Below are 16,570 nucleotides of genomic sequence, written 5' to 3'. Positions count from 1 at the left end.
AGGCATGGAAGCATTTAATCACCTCAGCCAGCACTCTCTCTGCTCCAGCAGTCAGCAGAGAGCCAATGCCCTAATGCAGCCAGTGCCCTGATGCAGCCAGTACCATTCCCGTAATGAGGATTTGCTAACTCCACTGCTTGGGTGAGCTGAAGGGAAATGTGGGATGCGCAGCAGAGTATCCAGAGCCAGTGTTAAAGCACCCGTGCCCCTGTGCAGTCTGAAAGCCTGGTGCAGCCTGGTAAAGCCTGCACTCCCTTAAGCACATCACATTCTCCTCTGCCAAGAAGCTGAATAAATGTAACTTTTTATTCCAGGTGGACTCCAAAGTTTTCCATTAGCTTCCCATGAAAAATACGTGTACAAGCTGCTATTGCAAGGGATTTCATGTTCATTAGAGGGCCAACCAGGAGTCTTGATGTTGAAAATACGCATGAAAGTTATTCTAAACTGCAACTAAAAGAAATTCATAGAGACTGTCAGCACAAGGCAGCATCAGGGCACATAGCTAACATCTGCAATCATATGTTTGCTCTTCCTTTCATTTCCCCCTTCCTTTCAATTACACCCACCAATTATATTTCGATTCATTGACATTGCAGTCACTCCTGTGTGGGCACAGTCAAGCTACTTTCAAATGAGCTAATTTGGCTACAGATAGCATTGCAGACAGTGCAGCATGGGACTGGATGCAGTAGAAACTGGGTAAATATTTCAGTGGCTTCAGCAAAAGGGGAAGTGGTGGGTTGCTGTGGCTCTCGGGGCACGAACAAGCTCTGTTAAAGCCAGCTGAGGCACACGGGCAATAAATACACAGCCGCGATTTCGGTGCACGATGAGTTTACTCTCAGGGAAGGGCTAGGCATGCTGCAGACCAGCACCCCGGCTGAGGCAGAGCTAGTATACAGACCTAATGTCAAAAGCATCAGTCTGTGAAGAGTTTCAGTTTGTTCAGCACTCTCGCAATTGCTTGAGATGTTAAAAAAAATAAAAAAAGGAAAGGAAAGGAAAGGAAAAAATGCAGACTATACTCGGATGTATAAATGCATAGTGCCCTGCAGGAGCACAAAGCCAGTGGAGATGACTGATGAGGCTTTCACGAGTGCGAAAACACAACCATGCCCCACCAGCTGCAGAGAGACGAACCCAGGGAACTTCTGGGACAGTAGTGCTGCAGGGAGCATCTAAACACCTGAGATCTCAGTGTCCTTTCACCTGGGGGCGGAAAAACGCCTGCCCTCAGCGGCCAGGCGACAGCACTGGAGACTTCCCACGCGGGCAGGAGAAGGCCAACCCTCCTCCTCCTCCTCCTCCCGGCCCCCGGCGGCGCTGGGGCCGGCACCCCTCGCAGGGCGCCCGGCGCTGCCGGTGCCGCTCCCGCCCCGCCCGGCCGGGGCCCGCCGTGCCCGGCGGGGGCGGGCGCGGGTGACGCCCGGGGGGCGGTGTTGGCGGCGGCGGCCCCGCCTCGCCCGGCCGAGGGGCGGGGGCTCCCGCAGAGCTACTACTACCGCGGCGGGGCGCGGGGCAGCGCCGAGCGCCGGAGCGGGGCCGGGTGGGCAGCGGCTGCGGGGGCTCCTCCGGCGCTGAGAACCGGCCGCACCTGAGGAGGAGAAGGAGGAGGGGGAGGTCCCTCCGCGGGGCGCAGGGTTCCGCTGACCGGGCGTGTGTGGCGGCGCGGCTCTGTCCGTGGCTACCCCGCCGCCCGCCCCGCCGCCGGCCTCCCGCGGGGGTCCATGTGTGGCGGGCGGGCAGCCCCGGCCGCGCCCCGCGCCCGCTCCCCCGGCTCCGGCCGCGGCCCGTAGCGGCGGTGAGATGGGGGGCAGCCTGGGCTGCCACCGCTCCATCCCCCGCGACCCGGCCGACCTGTGCCACAGCCGCAAGTTCAGCGCGGCGTGCAACTTCAGCAACATCCTCGTCAACCAGGAGAGGCTCAACATCAACACGGCCACGGAGGAGGAGCTGATGACCCTGCCCGGGGTCACCCGAGTGGTGGCCCAGAACATCGTGGAGTACCGCGAGTACATCGGCGGCTTCAAGAAAGTGGAGGATCTGGCGCTGGTGAGCGGAGTGGGGGCGGCCAAGCTGGAGCAGGTGAAGTTCGAGATCTGCGTGAGCAGCAAGGGCAGCTCGGCGCAGCACTCTCCCAGCTCCCTGCGCAAGGACCCGGCCTCTGAGCACCACCTGTCCGCCACCAAGATCAACATCAATACCGCCACCCCGGCGCAGCTCATGAGCATCCGTGGCATCACCGAGAAGATCGCCAACAGCATCGTGGACTACCGTAAAGAGCACGGGCCCTTCAAGAGTATCGAGGACCTGGTGAGGATGGACTGCATCAATTCCTCCTTTCTGGACAAAATCAGGCACCAGATTTTTGCAGAGCGCTCCAGACCCCCTTCAACAAACACCAATGGCGGCCTCAACTTCATGGCCAAGCCTCACCCCAGCCCCACCTCTCTAAGCCTCCAGAGCGAGGACTTGGACTTTCCTCCTGGTGGTCCAACCCAGATCATATCCACTCGGCCCTCTGTGGAGATGTTTGGGGGGGTGAGAGATGGCAGACCTGTCTTGAGGGTGGCTACGTGGAACCTGCAAAGCTGCTCCGTGGAGAAGGCCAACAACCCGGGCGTGCGGGAGGTCGTGTGCATGACACTGCTGGAGAACAGGTAAGAGGCACCACCTGGCCTGCAGGCCCAGCTCCACACAGGACTGTAGGCTCATGCCTTTGGGGTTTGGGTGCTGTAGAGAATTGTTGTGATCCTAGTGGGACTCACTCCTTCCCAGGATTAGTAAATGTTTCCCACTTCTTGCATGAAATGCTGTTTGAGTCATAAGGCTGGGTCTGTAGTGGCTGTGCCTCGATGAAGCTGCTGTAACCCTGGATATGCAGGGGAGCTCCTGAGGAGGGGTGTGTGTGTGTGTGTGTGTACACACAGCTGTGTAGGGGAGACTGGGCTGTGGCAGTCTCCCCATAAAGAGCACTCTCCCTGTAAACCTTAGGCCTCTTAATGGTTCGTCAAGGGTTGTTTCTCCATTAAGAGCCTTTTGAACATGTCATGCAGAGCTGCCTTTCCTGCCAGAAGCTGGGGGGCAGTAGCAGGGGAAGGGCAGTGTAACAGGTGTGGAATGCCACAGCTCATCCTGCAAGGGTGACACAGCTTGTTAGGGAGTGGTCATGGGGCACCTTCTGAGCTGGAGGGGCTGCTCATCCTTGGGGGTGTGAGACACGGAGCACCTGCATGGGGAGGCTGTGCTGTCCTTGTGCCAGGCTTTGTGCCCTGACTGCTCTGAGCAAGGTCACTTGGTGGTGCGGCCAACAGGATGGTACTTCAGGTGTTAATGAAAAGCTGAGAGTTTGAGTTTTGGCTTTGTCTGTAATTGGACAAGAGTGCTGGGGATGTCTATCTTACTAAACTTTCTGCTGGACACAGAAATGTAGATTGCAATTAGTGTTTTGAAATAACTCTAGCCCTTTCCTATTCACGTGTCAAACCTCTCCCAGCTGATCTGACAGTTTACAACTAAGGTAAAGTAACTTTTCTCTCGGCTGCCATTCAGACTTCCAGCAGGAAGTGAAGAGGGGCAGGGGACTCTTGGGCTTCTGCGAAAGGGATGTTGTGGGGAGGGGAAGTGCTGATGAACTGTTATCTCTGTCCTTTTCCAATAGTATGCTAATAACAGCTCTTGTCGGTGCGGTTGCTGAGGTCAGGCGTGTGAGCAGGATGGTGACAGTGACATGAAATCCTGTGCTGCAGTACAGTATTTGTGGCCAGGGATACCTCTGCTGTGCACTGCTTGGGAGCCTGGTGCTCTCACACGGGAAACATCTGTCATCTCTCAGCCACCACTGTTTGATACCCAAAATGAAGATGATAGACCAGCAGGGTTGTTGAAATGTTAAAATGTTATGCTGATGGCTTCAGCCTAACATCTGTCTGTGTTCTGCTTCACTATTTCAGGTATCCTGTGTTTCCTGCTTTGTCTCCACTCCCTCTCTTGCCTTTTGTTTGTTTGTTTTTGGTTTGGTGGGGGGTTTTGTTTGGTTTTTTGTTGTTTTGTTTGTTGTTTGTTTGTTTATTTTTTTGCTAAGCGGCTGGTTGGCTGGAGTGGAGCTGCTGGGGAAAGAAACTCAGAATATCACTAGTATCAGAATAATTCTAACAATCCAGTTTTGGAAGAAAAGTGACTTTGGTGATTTATTTATATTTTTTATGTACACATATAAGGGATTTTTAAGGACTTCATCCAGCAAAGTGTTAACTGTCACTTCTACAACTTCAGCATTTTGGGGTAAAAAGCTCCAAGCAAGAGGGCCCACCTATTACAAAAGCCAGGGAGATGTAGTGGCTTATAAAATAAAGCTGCCTTAGCCTAAGCTGGCTGCTGTGTATGCAGAGTGAGGCCCTCGAAGTTTGTTTTATTTTTGCCCTTAGACTGCATGGTGCTTAGTTTCTGTCCAGCTTAGCCAACAGGCACTTAGTTGTGCTGTGAAATGTCTCCTGGACACTTTGAAGTTTCAAAGGAGCCTGGTAGAAGTACTTGTTTTTGTAGTGTTTTATTGCACGTATCTGTGTCATCAATCACACAGGGTGAGTACGATGCAATTGTTTTCTGTACTTGATCAAATTTGTGATAACATGAGAAAGTGGAAAGAAATGAGAGCAATGTGCATCCACAGACAAGCCTGCAAAACCTTCCTGGGAAAATAAATGTGGGAACAAAAAAAGCAACACTATGCAAGAAAAAAATATACCTTGGGAAAAGCCATACACAGCAACTCAGGGAGGAATTTCCTCTTGCTTGTGCAAGCATTGCTGGGGTCAGTGGAGCTTTGTAGCTGTAAAACAGCCTCAGCTGAGGTTAGAAACTGCCTTCATTCTGCTTTTGAGCTCCATGGTCTCCCTCCCAGCTCAGGTTGTGTACCCTGGGAATGGACAGAATGCCTTGCAAACTAATCTTTGCCCAGGTAAATCAACTTCAGTAGACAGTCAGCTGGAGAAATTCACCTCTTGCTTCTCCAAGCAAGAATATATCCTTGCACAGGGTTCACCAGCACTTCAGCCTCACAAAATCCAGGGGTGTGTTTTCAAGGTGCTCTGTGGGTGTCCCACGTGTTGCTCAAGTCTCCAGCTATGACCCAAGCTGGAGGTGGATCTGAAGGCTGCTTGGCCTGACAGTGGGTGCTCTGGTGAGCTGTGCCAATCTGCTTGCTGCTGCCCTTATGTGCATGAATAAGTGTGCTCCTTATGGTTAGGGTTGGTCTCGGGTTGTCCAGGATGCTCTCAGGTTTAAAACCCCTTGGGCTTATTCTTTCAGGTGTTAACAGCAGGGAAAAATACTGCTTCTTTCCAGGTGAGGCTAGAAGGCCAAGCTCCTCCTGTCTTCCAGCCCTTTGCATTGAGGGAACAGTTGTGCAGGAAAGAGAGAGGGCCAGACTTTCATTCAAACCAAACAAAAAGCAAGAAGATGTCATATTGTAACCTGCTGATGGGAGGAGAGGGAAAAAACCCAACAAACTAATTCAAAGTCTTCACGCTTGTTCCCAGAAGTGCTAAATTTCTGAAGAGCAGTGAAGGGAATGTACACTAAATCAGTGAGCATGACTACTACTGCTAAGCTATTTTGAAATTCATTGCTGTAGTGCAAAAATAATGAAATACAGCAAGGTCCTCACCCTCTTTTCTCATATTACAAGGATCTATGTTTATCACAGTGTTTAAGTGAAGGAGTGAGGTGTTTTCATTCAGAGGACTAGAGGGTAATTTTAGAAGAGCTTAACATGATGAACGAGGAGGCGAGCATGACACACAATTGGATTGAAGTATCAAGTCTGGGGTGAATTTGCCCAAACCTGCAGTGTTTCTTGCAGGTGTTGTTCAGAAAATCTGGGATTTATTGACAGTGAGTCAGACTTGGCTTGTCTCTGGGGATGCAGGTCATCCCCTCTATCTGACCTCCAGGTCCTCCCCATACTCAGGGGGAATGAGGGAACCAACTGTTTCTTCTCACCAAAAAAATAAAGAAAAATGGAGGGTAAGAGCAGCATGATCAAAAGGGCAAGTTTATGTCAAAGGCAAGGAGTGTTTTTGTGGACAATAAGTAGCCCCATGTTTCCAACGCCAGAGGATGTTTCCTCTGGACAAGAATGGTGGAAGTTCCTCAGAACTGTCCGGTACCTCAGGTCCATAGGGAAGGATGCTTTTGCCACTCCTTAGCCATACCTGCCTCAGGCCTGTCCCTCCTTGCCATAAACTGAGCTCGTGGCTCCTGTGACACCCTGTGACTGCTTTCTCTGGCTGTCAGGTGTCAGGGTGCCAGCTGGGTGATCCCATGAAGAAGTGTGGGGCAGGCATGTGCAACACGGACAGACAGGTGCGCTGTAAAGGTGCAAACTCCAGTTTGACTGTGTGCTCCAAAGTCTGCAGGTAGCCAAGGGCAGTGATCAGCTGTGCACCTTCCCCAGCATGGTTTTCAGTGGAGGTTTTCCAACTGGTTTTCATGATGCTTTATAATACTGAGCAGCAACTTTGTGAAGACCTCTTAATTATTTGTTTTCCTTGAAAGCACACTTTGCAGTTGACTGAATGAAAATTGATACAGGGTTTGAAGGCCTGAACTTGTACTCTATCTAAAGGAGGGGGGACCGTGTGTCAAGACACTGGTGGGTCCAAAAATCCACAGAACCCAGTTCTGTTTCCTTTCAGATGTCAAGCAGTTCAAGCTGTTGTTTCGTTCTGCTGCTTTCTTTGGTCAGCTTATTGGTGCACTACATCTTCTATATGCAAAAAGTATAAGTAAGAAAGCCTTAACACTTGTTGCAAAAACTGCAGAACCGTAGAAGAGCCCAGGTTGGAAGTGACCTCAGAATATCATCTGACCCAGCCTTTCCTGGGAAGGGCAGCCTGGATGAAATTAACTATCTACAATAGATAATTAATAAATAGAGGTTTGAAAACCTCCAGCAGTGTGGTTCTTCTGAATCCTTAGGAGGTTCTTCCAGTGATTGACTCTTTTCATTATGAAAGATGTTATTACTTGAATGCCTGTAGAGTAACAAATGCAAATACAAGTATAAGGTTTGTACTTAGCACTAGTGATGTTTTGGGTTTTTTTTCTTGGCATGGAGAGCAAGCCTCAGGAACATGTCAGTCCTTCTTTCTTCCCAAGCTTTGTAACTGGTTAGCTGTTTTTAGTTTGGTTAGACAGAAGCGTAGAGGTTCTGAAAGGCAAGAAATTAATCTCAATTTCTGTGTTTAAGATTTAAATCAGTGTTCCAGCTGGGGGAACAGTAGGTAAACCTCAGCCCAGAATTGCTTCCTGGGAGGCAGTGCGTGGACAGGCAAGCTCTGGGTAACCCTAGCTGTGCCACCATACTTGAAAGTTCCTCTTCTTAGCCTTACCTACCCCAGGAGACCTTAAGTACATCCTCTTGTCACCTAATAATAAGAGAAGTTTCTGAGCCAACCCCTGAAGTAGTCTCTTCCTACTAAGCCATGAGGAAAACTTAATCTTGCTTAGGCCCCTGCACTAGGTGCTGGAGGCAGGAGAACCACTTTCGCCATTGTTCCCCTACATTAAATACCAGGCTGAGGCTTTTACTTTCCCCTCCAGTCTCTTAGTCTGGGCTGAGAGGTGGGGTTTTACAAGGGCCAGTTCTTTGCTACTGGGGCTCCTTAATTTGCTTGGGAAGGGGTATGGTGTGGCACCTTGCCTCCAGGTGTTTCCCACCGAGATGATGGAAAATATAGCACCCCCACATAACAGACATTGTAGTAATTTGTCATGGTGGTAGTGATGGTTGCACTTGCATGGTTCAGAGGCTCGTCACCAGCTTGTATTTGTTGTTTCTACACTGTTGCTGAAGCTCTCAGTGGTTGGTCAAAGCCCTGAGGTGCATCTGTTTTATATCTCCTTCTTTGTAAAGGTACTTGATTTTCCCTCCATTGGGTTAGGCTGGAACCTTGACAAGAATAATTCCTCTGCAAGAAAAGATCAGGAAAGAGGGCCTTGCTCGAGTAACCTGACCATGCTAATAAGTCTTAAACGGCAAAAGAACAAATACACCCTCTTCTCCTTATGTAATAGAGAGGAAATCCTGCCTCCTGCGACTTCAGAGAAAACTTGAGAAAAAAGGAATTGTTAGATGATATCATTTATGTGCACTTCACAAAGGGATTTTAATGAGCACTAGAAAAAATGATGCCTATAAAGCCACCATTAATTTGCACTTTCTGATACCTCAGAGGAAAAAAAATGGGGTGACGGAAGAGCTGTTGTTTTGGGGGTTGGCTTTTTTGTTGGTATTTTTGCCTCCACCTGTGTGAGAGCAATGATATTTTACTTACTGGGGACTAGTGGGAACCTTGAACTGCCTTCTGCATACCATCTGGCACAGAAAAGCAGCAGGTCAGACCCTGAGTTATATAGTTTTCCAGTGAAATGAAACTCGAATGATTTACTCCTGTTCAGGTTTTGGCCCGTTCCTTTGCCTGTGTCAAATCACATGAAGGCTGCCAAACTTAATGCTGAAGAGTACTGCCCCTGTCCCTGGGGTCAGGTTCCTCTGAGGTACTGCTCCCATCTTGGATAGGGGTTCAGCCCCTTTCAGGACCGCTGCTGGGGCAACAGGTGACACCAGTTTCAAATTAATCAAGTTAATTAGTTTGGAATTACATAAAGTGCATTAATTAAATTCCATTTCCAAATGTCTGCTTCCTATGGGTGCAGCACTGAGCCCCTCTACAGGGGCATCACCTGCTCCTCCTGCTTGTTCGTGGTGCTTCGCTGCTCCTGGGTCTTGGCAGGAGAGATCAAGAGCAGTGGGTGGACTTGCAGCAAGACCCTGAAAGGTGTACGCCATCCCTGTGTCCAGACACTTGGAAAAGGCATCTGGAGCCACGTGCTCTGCAGGAGATCTCAGAGGTGAATGCACTGAGCTGTTTGATCCTGCCTGGTCTCTGTTGCCACAGCCCCCACAGCTTTCCTTCCTCAGACATGACACAGAAATGTAGGACAAGCCCTGGAAATTATCCCTGAGTAGCCTTTCCAGGGATTTTCTGTTTTAAATGGAGATCTGGGCATTGTTTTAACTTTGCACAACTGCAGTTTCAGTGTATTTCCTGAACATTCGAGAGCTGTATCCAACCAGTCATTTTTATCAGCTTTAAAGCTGAGAATGTGGCTGGAAAAATACTATAGTTAAAAGCTGGTTTATCCATATAAAATAAACATTATTTTTCTCCCTTTTAAAATTATAGCCATGCCCTGCCACTGTTACTTGTGCCATAAATCTTCACTAAAATGAAACAGATTAGTGGGGAAAGAGTTGGTTCATATATTATTCTTTTCTCCAAACATGTCTAATTGATACATCTGGCAGCACTTAATGGCCACATAGTTTCAATCCATGCCTGCTTGACTGTTTTGCACATGTTATTTTGTGTCGCTGGATTAATGTTGCACACTGCAGGTATTTTGGTAAACCAGTGCTGCCAGCTTGCTCCTGCTGATCCTGCAAGGTTTGCTTTATTCCATGTGGCAAAGATTAAATGGGTTGGCTGATTTATGGTAATAAACTGGTGAATTATTAAGTGATGTTGTACTGCCTGTTCCTGAATCACAAGCAGAGGCCACAAGGCTATAACTTCCTCCTGTTTGACTTCTCAGGAAGCTTGTCCCACATGACTGGAGGAGACAGGCTAGGTACCTACACACAGGGCTTCGACCTCTAAACAGAAATATTTAATGCTTTGTGATTTTTCTGTTTGGGAATTTGCAAGACAGCTGCAGGAAGGGTGGTTTTTTAACTTTTTCTAACTTCATCTTTGGAAAGAGCAATAGGACCATTCCCATTTCTTACTGGGAAGGAAGAATCAAGGGACTGCTAAGTCCCTGACAAGGTGCAATCAGAAACTTGTTAGTCGCTGTTAAGAAGAGGAAAACACTGTCTCTGGAACCAAGTGCTGGTCTAGCTCACTGTGAACATGGGTCTCCAGCGGTGTTAAACAGGAACATTTAGGGCACAATCAGGTTTTTTCAAATTTAGCTGCATCCTTCTGGATGGAGTTGAGCCTCGGTGTGTTTCCTACAGGGAAAACATTTTTAGGGTCCTGCTTCTTGAGTCTCTAATTAGTGTTCCTCTGGAAGTCCTGCCCAAATCATGATTTCAAGATTTGGGTGGATGAGCGGAGAAGAGGTGATAGGTCATGGATTACAGTGTACATGTAACTTTATTTTTAAGTCACATTGTTCTTCATTGTAATGCAAGTGTAAGCTGACAGATGGAAGCACAGTGTCCTTACTGAAATAATTAAAATATGCTGCACTAATTTCTCAACACTATTATATGGTGTGGTGATGGAGACAAGAACCGTGGCACATTAATAATAAGAGTGCTTAAAAATAGGAACACAGTAGCTGCTTCTCTTCCAGATTTTTTTTCATTATTGTTTTACAGAGGTAATGTGCTTTGTTTGAGTAATAGCTGGTGATGCCCACTGATTTATCAGAGAGTAAAAGTGCATGATGGCTTTGCTGAGGGGAGGAGGAGACCTACCAGAGACCTCCTTTCTCATGTTGGTCCTCTCCCTCATCTCAGGCCTGGGTGTTCCACAATGGATTCCAGAATGCTTTGTAAAGTGGAGAGAGCAGGGTGGGCATCATATCAGGAGAAGATAAATATGAAGGGACTACGTAGCTGTGGTAAAAAAGGATATTTCCTGTCAGTAAACTGTTTCATCTCACCCCTGGCATATACAGCATATCCATGTCCTGATCAGACCATGTGGCATTTTCAAATGGCATGAGTGTTTTAAACTGCTCGGTCACCATTGGGGAGGCTCAGTGCCACTGTCCTCCTTTCCATCCCTGCTGCTGGGGGTTCGTGCAGGAAGGAGCCCAGAATTAGCACCAAGCTGTTATTTTCAGTGCCTGTGGTAAAATTATTAGAGGCCAGTGAGTAAGTGAAATAAGTTTACCCTGCATGTGCCCCATGTGAATGCATGTTCCAGAAGTTCGACTGTATATAAAAATATAATTTAAAAACCAGGTAATTCCTGTGGAAAAATGCATCTGGGGTTATATTGTCGTGTGTGCTAGGGATGGCTGAGAATACTGTGGACACTGGATGTGCATCGTGAGTGCAGTGAAATTAACACAGCCCGCTTGTGCAGAATGGATTGGAATCCCTCTGACTGAGGCCATCTGGAAGGGAGCCTCATAGCTATGCAGGCTGTCTGTTCTGTCCCTGTGTCTGTCACGGGTTTCAGGGGTGAGCACAGTAATGCCCTTCTGCTCTTTGTGTGAACATCCCAATGGGCAAGGCTATACCTGGGAGCAGTGCTCACCAGAGGCTTATGGATACGGATCAAGAGGAGGAACCAGAAAATTTCCTTTTCCTTCTGCGTGGCTATTTTTCTCCCTATTTTTATAGGTGTTTGCGGTAACGTGCTCGAACCCCTGTGCAAATTTAGCTGCAGCAGCTGTCCAAGCCATTCACAGCCGAGCGGGTTTTTAATGGGTTACTGAACAGCTAATTGATCAGCCCTGCTTTGGCTGCGGGAGGCAGTGGCAGCCCTCCTGCCCTAAATCCCTGGTGCGTGCTGCACGCCAGCCCTGCAGACCCGCTTTTCCCTCTGCCTCACCAGGCGGGAGGAATAAGGAGGCTGTTCCTTTTGCCTTCAGACCCATCCTTCCACTCCTTGGTATTTATAGCTCCGCCGTTCCCCTCCGCTTCCGCGTCGCTCCGTCCGTCACAGCCCTGCGGGTGCGGAGGCGCTCAGCTGCCCAGGGCTCGCCCCAGGCTCCCTTGAGGTAATTGCCGGTCAGTGCCCACCCTCTCTCGCTCAGGCTCGGCTGGAGTAAAGGTTAGCCACCTTTCTGCCAAACTGGAAGCCGTGTGCTGTTGGATACGCACTGGATGTTAACTTAGAAACCTTATATTGGAGTTCTTTATTTATTCTGTTTAAAAATACAAGACTAAGTGCGGTTCCGTCTCAATGCCACTGAATTGCAGGGTGTTGTGTCAAAAGCAGGTCTTAATTTGGTGTTGAAAAATGAACGGTCAGGCAAGTTTTCCTTTCATATGTGCAAGGCAAGTTCTACGGGTTTGCTGTCAAACCTACTGCCTGTAGAATGTGAAATGATTGCCTTACTCCTCTTTTTTTCTCCATCTAAGAAGACAGAAATATGGAATAGTGTGAACCCCTGTCAGGGAGGACAGAGTTAGCTGGGAACAACCCATATGACTTGTTTTAAAACAACAGTCTGCTTTTCTAACAGGGCAGGAAATTTCCAGTGGTAATCCCATCTTAAGCTAACATAGGCAGATCTTGCTCTTCCACTGGATGCAGTGATGGGGTCCCTTTCCATAAGGATTGCCTTAGGGAAATCTTTGAGTTGTTCCCCTCTCTTGTGATGTGCAGGGCTGATGATGGTGAGGCACATACCAGCACCACGATACCTAGGAGAGGAAGTACACTGTGTCTGCAAGAGATTCTGCCCCCATGCACAAAACCCCAGAGCTGCTGGTGAATTAGGAGCTAAAACAAATGTTACGTCAAGTAAATGCTGCAGTGGTACCTTACTACCCTTTGCAACCTTTGTTCTGACCAGCCCAAGTTTTCCTGTGATTCTGGCAGCAATGACAATGCAATTTTTGGCTATCTGTCTATATCTTCCTGCTAGTCCTTTGTACAGCTCTCTCCATTATCTCTAGCTGTGTTTACAGTCCCCTTTATAATCAGTTGAGACTACCAGCACTGCCCACTGCCCTCCGTGCTGGCCGCTCTCCTAAAAACACAGCATTGAGCAATAAGCAGCATGTGGCCTGGGTGAGGGCAGAGGGGTTGGTACTGCTGGCAGATAGCACAGAGATATTTCCAACACATCCCAGAGGGATCTCTTGGTGAAGATTACCCATTGGTTATCGAGTAACCCCCACAATGTCTTGTTTTAATTGCTTCTGAGTTCTCTAGTGCAAAGCAGCACTGCACAAAAGGAAGCCTTGGCCTAAAGGATGAGATAAAGTTTCAGTCATTAGCTTGTGGATATAGGTACAGATAGAGATTTGAGCAATGTTGACTCTGGGCTGTTGTCAGTAAGAGTTCTGAAAGCATTGCTGCTGGATGGAAGCTGTGCAAAAGCACCTCCAAGCATGTGGTGTTTCCCATTTCTATTTTAAACTGAGAGCACTTGGACTTGGCTGTGGTTTGACTTGCTTCTCTATCCACTTTTTTCTGGTTTTTTTTTTCTTTTGTGTGTGCAGCAGATTTTTTGAGGAGCTGCAAGCAAGGATAATGGTGACCTATATCGCCCAGTTGAGCTCTGAAATTTGGCAAAAAAACCTGAAAGAAACTGGGCAGATATCTGTATATAGGTTGTCCATAGGTTGAAAGGAAATTGCCTCATATAAACTTGCCTCTGTCTTGGACCTTATCTTTGAAGCTTGCCCTTGCAACCTAAATATTATCCCCCCTTCCATGTCCTCTTTCCACCCCTGCTGAATCTAAAGCCTTTTCACTGGTTTCACCTGGCTTTTTGTCTTGCCATACCTTGAGCACTTCCAGTTATCTCAAATGCTGCTTGATCAAGCCTTGGCTTTCACACCATGAGGGTTGAATGATATCATCTCTCACTACAGGGCTGAGGACTTCAGTTTCCTTGGATCATCTGTGATACTTCCCCCAAATCATTCTAATGCCATCTTCTCGCTCCAAGATGTGCTGCAGCATTTCTTTCTCTGCTGAGGCCTCTTGCCAGGCAGTTTGAAAATCAGTGCCTTTTAAGATATATCAAGTTTCAGGCAAAAGCTGCCTGAAAACTACAGCCTCGCCTTTTATGTCAGGGGGTGTTAGGAATTCTTGCAATTAGAGGAGGCTCTTGTATCAGTGCTTTAAAGGAAAAAAGTATTTATGTTTTCTATTTCTGTTCCTCAGAAGTACTAAAAGCTCTGCAGAAAAACAACTTGTTGTCTTCCTGATGTGTTGGAAGTGGTATTATTTTTAACTTCCTGGAGCAGTTGTTTTCAAGGAGTTTGTATGTACCTTAGGCACTTGGCTCAGTGTGGGTGCACAGTATTTTTTTCCTATCTGATTATGCTGTGCGGGTGCAAGCTGCACTGACAGTTTACGGTTCCTCTTCCATATGCATCTTATCTTCCAGAAGATAGTGTCTGGAGATGTCAGCTCTGTGAGGAGAGACTGATGAATTTATATCAGAAGAATCTTTTTGTCTAGCAGCTCTTCAGCGCAGCACACTGTTCAGAATGTCTCTTAAAAATAGAAAGTACTGGAGGAATATCAGCTTTGTCATGGCGATGTCATTTGTCATCAGTGCCAACTTGATTCGGCTGATCCCCGGTATTAGTAGGAGAAAGCCTGAGTCGCCCACGCAAGGTTCCCCGTGCCCCAGTTTTTAGAGTGCTTAGTGATATGTTTTGGATTATTGTTTTGGAGTCTACAGCCAGACCAGCACAAAGTGTGGGCGCTCTCTTAACTCGTACCTGAGTGTGTTTTTCAGCAGGAGCGTAACTATGATGATCTAGAAACTTCAGTTCTTCTGGAGATGAGATTTCCTTGTGTATTTATTTGCTGCAGGCCAATTTCATGTTATTGAGCAGGAAGGGTCATACAACAGCATGAATCCACCATCCAAAAAAATCACAGAGACTTCCATTTTTATTACTCCCTGTGCTTGGCTCAAGTTTCACCTCTCAGGTCTCCTCCTCAAAACTGAGATGTTCTTGGAAACACTGTCAAATTTAGAAGTTTTTTTCCCATTGAATTGGTGGTTAAATTTTGGGAAGTTTGATTATCCCTTGTTTTTCATCATCCTGAATTCTTCACCCAGTCAAACACTTCTGCATGTTTCCCTGTCACCCTATTTTTATGCCTTGTTTTCCATACTGGCAATTTGCCTTCTGGGTGCAATGAATGGCAAGATATATTTTAGTACGGTGTTATTGCCCATAGGTATTAAATTACTGGTTTGATTGTTTTTATAGGTTGTTTTTATAGAACAACTTTAGGAGGCAGTCAGTCATGCTAACAAAGTCTGTGTGAGGCACACCTCTTCAAATAATCTGGAATACTTTCCATGGAGCAGTGATTATTTCCTCCTCAGTATAATCAAGAAACAGAAGTGGGATCAGCATTGTTAAAGGTTTGTAATTTCTCCTCCATGGACTTTGTAGACCTGCAGGTTGTAAACACCATTGAGAAGAATCACTGGTGCCCTGTTTATGTTGCTTTATGTCCTTTATTAAATCCAATAAAATTGTCACAGGGCTCAGCATTCCATGCTCTTGCTCCTTCTCCCTGGGGGTGTCTGCACTGCCAGCTTCACCATTTCACCAGTGGTTTTGGGGTGATACCACCTGTTCAAGCTTGAGAAGATGGTGGCAAACTGGAGGCATGCCCATATGGCATGGCAGTGGGTGGCCAGGGCGTCAGGGAGAACCTATGGGGAACATCTTCATGAGCCACATAATCCTGTTTCATGCCCTGCGTGTAGTTTGTTGGGAGCTTGTTTGACTTGGACCTTTTCAAGACTTTGCCTTGGAGATTGTTACAAAACATGCAAATCATATCAAAAGCTGCATGAGACATGCTTTTGCACCAGTATGTGCATCCCATCAAGCACGATTTCCTCCTGTCATCCCTTTTCAAGATACATTTGCACTTCAGCTCCAATATTTGGAGAGCTCTGGGTCTGCACAAAGCAGACTTTCTCATTCCCACAGAAATCTGGTGTTTCTAAGACTTTTTTGTGCTGAAGCCCCTGACCTAAATAAGGTTAAGGATCTGGGCTACACAATTAGCACCCAATGCCAAGAAAGGAAAAGCTAAGCTTGAGCCACCATTCCCTGTTTGGCTAGGTCTGGTCTGCATGGGGGGCTGTGTAGTCCTCTTGCATCCTTATGCTGTAAAGGCCATTCTTGTGTCCAGACGTCTCCGAGCCTGGCAAGCAGGGGTCCTCTGTGACTGAGGAGCTTTCAAAACTCCTTCCTGCATGTCATTGTGCAGCTAGAAGCTGGGACTGCTTCCAGCTCACTGAAGACACTCTGACATTGTTCCCTCCTAATCCCCTCCTTCTCACAGAGTGTGGTTTTTCAGAAGGCTAGCATGTTCCCTTGTTGGCTTTCCACGCAGGAGCACAAGCGGCGGTTCCTGGGAATAACGTAACCCCGAATCAGCGATGAGCCAAGGCGGAGGGCGGCTGCGTGGTGTGATGGTGGGATGAGCCTTTGGCTCTGTGGTGTGTTAGGGAGGATGCCTGGCTAGCCAGGCTGGCTTGTGGCCGTGCTCTGTTTATCTGTTTGCTGGTCTGCCAACAAGAAGCACAAATGTTTAGCCCTGGTGGTGGGGCTGGGTTTCAGCAGGAAGAAACACCATCCCCCATCCCCCTTCTTGCAGCCGCTCAGGGGATGATCTGCACCTGGTTTGCTGTTTCTTTTTGTGTGCTGGTAGCCTGGGGAAATAAAAGCAGGTTAATGGGACAGGGAGGAGGGTGCTTTCTACTGAACTGGCTTTTTTTTTTTTCCCAACTCAGATACAAATAGAGAGAGAGAGAACAA

At 47.7% G+C, this 16,570-nt stretch overlaps 1 protein-coding gene across 1 annotated transcript in view; it reads left to right on the top strand.

Moving 5' to 3' along the window:
- The first annotated feature begins 1,484 nt into the window (after positions 1-1,484).
- Positions 1,485-16,570, top strand: part of EEPD1 (endonuclease/exonuclease/phosphatase family domain containing 1) — a 62,333-nt gene continuing 47,247 nt past the window's right edge. The window contains exon 1 of the mRNA XM_063406597.1: positions 1,485-2,663. Within this exon, the coding sequence (XP_063262667.1) occupies positions 1,810-2,663 (854 nt within the window). The 5' untranslated portion in view covers positions 1,485-1,809. The remainder of the gene's footprint in view (positions 2,664-16,570) is intronic.

The sequence above is a fragment of the Prinia subflava genome, chromosome 1 (genome assembly GCF_021018805.1).
Source record: "Prinia subflava isolate CZ2003 ecotype Zambia chromosome 1, Cam_Psub_1.2, whole genome shotgun sequence".
NCBI classification, from domain to species: Eukaryota; Metazoa; Chordata; class Aves; order Passeriformes; family Cisticolidae; genus Prinia; species Prinia subflava.
The sequence above is the reverse complement of the archived record's forward strand: the minus strand, read 5'-3'. Positions and strand labels throughout refer to the sequence as shown.